The 4056-nt window shown below is 49.6% G+C and overlaps 1 protein-coding gene across 1 annotated transcript; it reads left to right on the forward strand.

The window, feature by feature from the left end:
• Positions 1–1158: 1158 nt before the first annotated feature.
• On the forward strand, positions 1159–1680 carry LOC119444383 (shematrin-like protein 2). Its single transcript, XM_049664573.1, has 2 exons — positions 1159–1279; positions 1349–1680. The coding sequence occupies exons 1-2, from the start codon at positions 1159–1161 to the stop codon at positions 1678–1680; spliced, it is 453 nt and encodes a 150-aa protein (XP_049520530.1).
• Positions 1681–4056: the final 2376 nt, after the last annotated feature.

Here is a 4056-nt window from a genome sequence, read left to right on the forward strand (position 1 = left end):
GTAGCTCTAATAGATGTACATGTATGTGTATTTGATATTTGAGTTATATTGAAGCGAATCCAAGACGCGGACTCAGAAAGGAGGTAGACAAGAAAGCGCTTGATGCTGGCGCATGGCTTTGAAAAGTTAGCTTGTAATCTTGTAAATCTGGGCACAATAAATCATGCTGCAAGATAGCGAAATCTTCCATTAGAGCGCGTTACCTAAGCGAAATTATGAAGCTTGAATGAGAAAGACGCAGTGGTTTATACCACATTATTCGATAAAAGTTATCTCGCGTTCAGCAAGGAGGTTAGAGCACCTCTTCATTCTGCAGCCTGGCTTTCCATGGCCTTCTGATTTCGGGCAGCGCGCCTATGGTTTAGCGAGTACTGCGTGCCGCAGCAACTGCTACTCCGTCTCACTAAACATTATGGTCAGGGTTGTGCGATCATTCGATATGCAACCGCGAACTCTAGCGAATTGTTTTGTTGTGAATGGCATTCCATGTATGTACCAAATAGTGTAAATAGTATATTTTACCACGTGCAATACACGCAACCCTCTTATTTTACTACATTGAAAAATGAGAAAATATTCGGTATTTGTGTCGGAATTCAAAGGTTGTATTTGTTTTCGCATATTCGTATCCAATTCGAACTCGCAATGCCACTCTACCGATTTCTCAACAATCTCTCCTTGCCCAGACTTCGTACTTAGCTCAGCGTAACACCGCTGAGCTAAGACGCGAGGCGGCTGGTAAGCTACGGCAAAGCACGTAGCTGTGGCCTTCTCTCCCACAGCCAGACATGTGCATTTCGGTTGGTTGTCAGCCTCGCTTCTTCAAGTCAGTCTATATACGTCTGACGTTAAGAGTATCACAGAAAAGCTGTTGAAGGGGGCCTCAGAAATTAGGATGAGCTCTTTGTACACCTTACTTGTCAAGGATCTTGTTAAGAATCCAGGAGATTAAACTACCATCGATATATAAACGCACCGAAATATCTGCGAAAACTTATTTGTGTTCTTGTGTTTCTTTAAGTCTTGTTTTCTACCCACACTGCCTACATGATGTTACTAATTTTCCCACCAAGGGTACTTAGCACACATGATATGTATTGACTGTTTGTAAATTTTGTTCTGCAGACGAAGCTATTTTCCTTGCTCGCCGTACTCGCCATGTCCCTGGTCTCCCCAGTGGCTGAAGCTGGGGGACTAGGCTACGGCGGCGCTGGTTACGGAGGCCGAGGATACGGTGGCCTAGGATACGGTGGCCTAGGATACGGTGGTCTAGGATACGGTGGCCTCGGCTACGGAGGTCTCGGCTACGGAGGTCTCGGCTACGGAGGTCTTGGTTATGGCGGTCTAGGTGGCGGCCTAGGTGGTGGCTTGGGCGGCGTCGGCGGTGGTGTAGGCGGTGTAGGTGTCGGCAGCAGTGTTGCTCTTCTTAGCGGTGGACCTGCGTTTGCGAAGGCCGTGGCCGGACCAGCGTTCGTGGTGAGGACGGTTCACCACGTCAACAAAGTCAGCGGTGGAGGAGCTCTTGTTGCCCACTCTGGCCTCGGAAGCGGATACGGCGGCGCCTACGGAGGCTACGGAGGTGGTTATGGTGGATACGGTGGCGGCTACGGAGGCTACGGAGGTGGTTATGGTGGATATGGCGGCGGCTATGGTGGCTACAAAGGTGGTTACAAAGGCTAATTTTTGCATTCGTTGATTTATTGTTGAGAACTTTGCTTACGAATGCCAACGAAGAAAGAACCTGTATAGACGTGCCCCCGCCACACCCACGATGCACTAACAGTCGTTCCAATTATTTATCACTGGTGGGTTGAAGTCTGAGCTGTAAAGGCGGAGCCACTTCACTTCGCTGTAAGCCTTCACAGCTCAAGAAAGCTGCGGAGGATTAAATATTTACTGGTATGCAAAGAGGCGGGAACTACACACGAGATATAGCTGTTATACATCAAGCAATGACATCGCTACGGTATTTCTCGACCATCTTTTAGAAAAGTACCCAATAAAAGAGGTTTGACACCAAAAAATCTTCTTTAGTCTTCCTTATATTTTGCAGCCCAACGGATATTCCCAGAAAAATGCAGAACAGCATGACGCAGGCCATCATAGTGACTATGCTTTTACGCAACAATGCTTTGCCTTCGATAAAAAACAGGGCCTCAGTTCATGGCCCCCCTGCTGCATAGCCTTGGCGAATAAAGAGATGGCGACAACTGAGTAGATGACTATATGACTAAGCTGGTGGAGCTATAGTTAACAATGAGGCATCGGGCAATTTTCTGCAGAAGTGATGGCCAAAAGTTAGCATCAAGGTCGTGCGCATAGAACAGCATATACAAAGTTACGCTAGATGACTACATGGCGAAACTTCCGGAACCAATGGGAAGAGGAGATCTGCGTGAATCATATACATTATAGGGGCCAAAATTAAACATCAATATCTTCCGAAGATATGACCAGCACATGTACTTGCGACACGCATAGCATTAGTTGCTTCATTTGAAATTGCGCCGCAGTTGTTTATCGTCGTGGCATAAAACTCAACAAACTAGCAGCTGATAAACGAACATCGAAGCACAACTTTGTTGCATGAAGCCTCTTTGCCGTCAGATGTCCCATTGGCAGTGGTATGAAGGTTTGCTAAAGCGTATACCTGTCTAGTTGTACGTCAGCCTGCATCACAACAGGGGGGAGTCACACGCTATTCTATCGACGTGGTCAGGTGTTGGGAGCATCTTCGTGTTAACCATGGGCTACGACTAACGCTCTCTTACTGTGTCTACTCTAGAGCTCTCACATCTCATTGCGATAGTATTCTGTCTTCGGTCTTGCCATCGTCCCGAAACATTATCAGTGCGAGTTAACTAGGCCAGTAATGCAGCATCAAGTACCCCGGATAGCTAAGGAGTTCATCGTACCCTACATTTGCGTCAAGTAGTTTACAGTGTTGCATTTTTCGGTGCAATATATTACCACATGGTGTGATGGTGTGGCACAGCAAGGGGACTGAAGAAGAAGAGAACGAGGTTCGTCTCGGCATCCCGCGTCGACGCTTACGCTTGCCTGGATTCTCATTCAGCATATATTCTACAGCAGGGTATACGCGACAATTTGGTGGAGGTGCTGGGTAGGCTCAACTTATGCAGGAGACCCCACTGACCAGCATGAACCTCGCCCCACAATAGGATCTGACTCCAGTTCACCGCACAAGCCGGCGAATCTGAGGCCTCGCCCTAGAATTTGGAAACTTCCAAGAACAAGTGATGAGTGCGACCACTGCGAATTTTACGGAAAGGGTGACACCGACTTACCTAACAGGGCTGAACCCCGAAGTGCCGACGGCTTTTCATGGCGACACATTTGAAGACGTGGAAGACTGGCTGGCGGAGTTCGAGCGCGTGGCTGCGTGTAACGAGTGGGACAACAACGGCAAACTCAGGCACGTCTACTTCCGCCTCCAGGATGGTGTTCGCACGTGGTTTATGAACCGCGTAAGTGCCCTGTCATCCTGGCCCGAATTCCAGCGCAAGTTACTGGAGACTTTCTCCAGCCTCGATCGCCGGGAAAAAGCGGAGCGAGCCCTCCAATCCCGCGTTCAAAAGCCCAACGAGAGCGTCACGATGTACGTGGAGGACACGACGCGTCTCTTTCAGCATGCCGACCCGAGCATGTCTGAAGAGAAGAAGGTGCGTCATCTGATGAGAGGCGTAAAGGAGCAGCTCTTTGGCGGTCTTGTTCGCAATACGCCCCCGACTGTTGCGGAGTTCCTCCCCGAAGCCACCACGATGGAGAAGGCGCTTCAGCAACGGTCGAACATGTACAACCGGCAAGTCAATGCCACCCGCACTCCGGATACGCCGGTAGGCTTCGGGTGCGACATCGCCTGCATTGCGAGCTGATTCGCTTCGTGGTTCGCGACGAGCTGCAGAAGCACCACGGTACGTCGCCACCTCCAGTCAGCTCCCTCGCCAGCGTCGTACACAACGAAGTACAGCAGGCACTGCAGGCATCTCTTTCCAGCAGTGAAGCATCACCTCTGCCAAGCGATTCTCGGCGCAA

The sequence above is a fragment of the Dermacentor silvarum genome, chromosome 3 (assembly GCF_013339745.2).
Source record: "Dermacentor silvarum isolate Dsil-2018 chromosome 3, BIME_Dsil_1.4, whole genome shotgun sequence".
In the NCBI taxonomy this organism is placed as follows: domain Eukaryota; kingdom Metazoa; phylum Arthropoda; class Arachnida; order Ixodida; family Ixodidae; genus Dermacentor; species Dermacentor silvarum.

Excerpts from the sequence above, each read along its gene's own strand:
- LOC119444383 (XM_049664573.1), top strand. The coding sequence starts at position 1,159 with ATGTCCCTGGTCTCCCCAGTGGCTGAAGCTGGGGGACTAGGCTACGGC. Across the intron at positions 1,280-1,348 it reads ATACGGTGGTCTAGGATACG|GTGGCGGCCTAGGTGGTGGC; the intron begins GTGGCCTCGGCT and ends ATGGCGGTCTAG.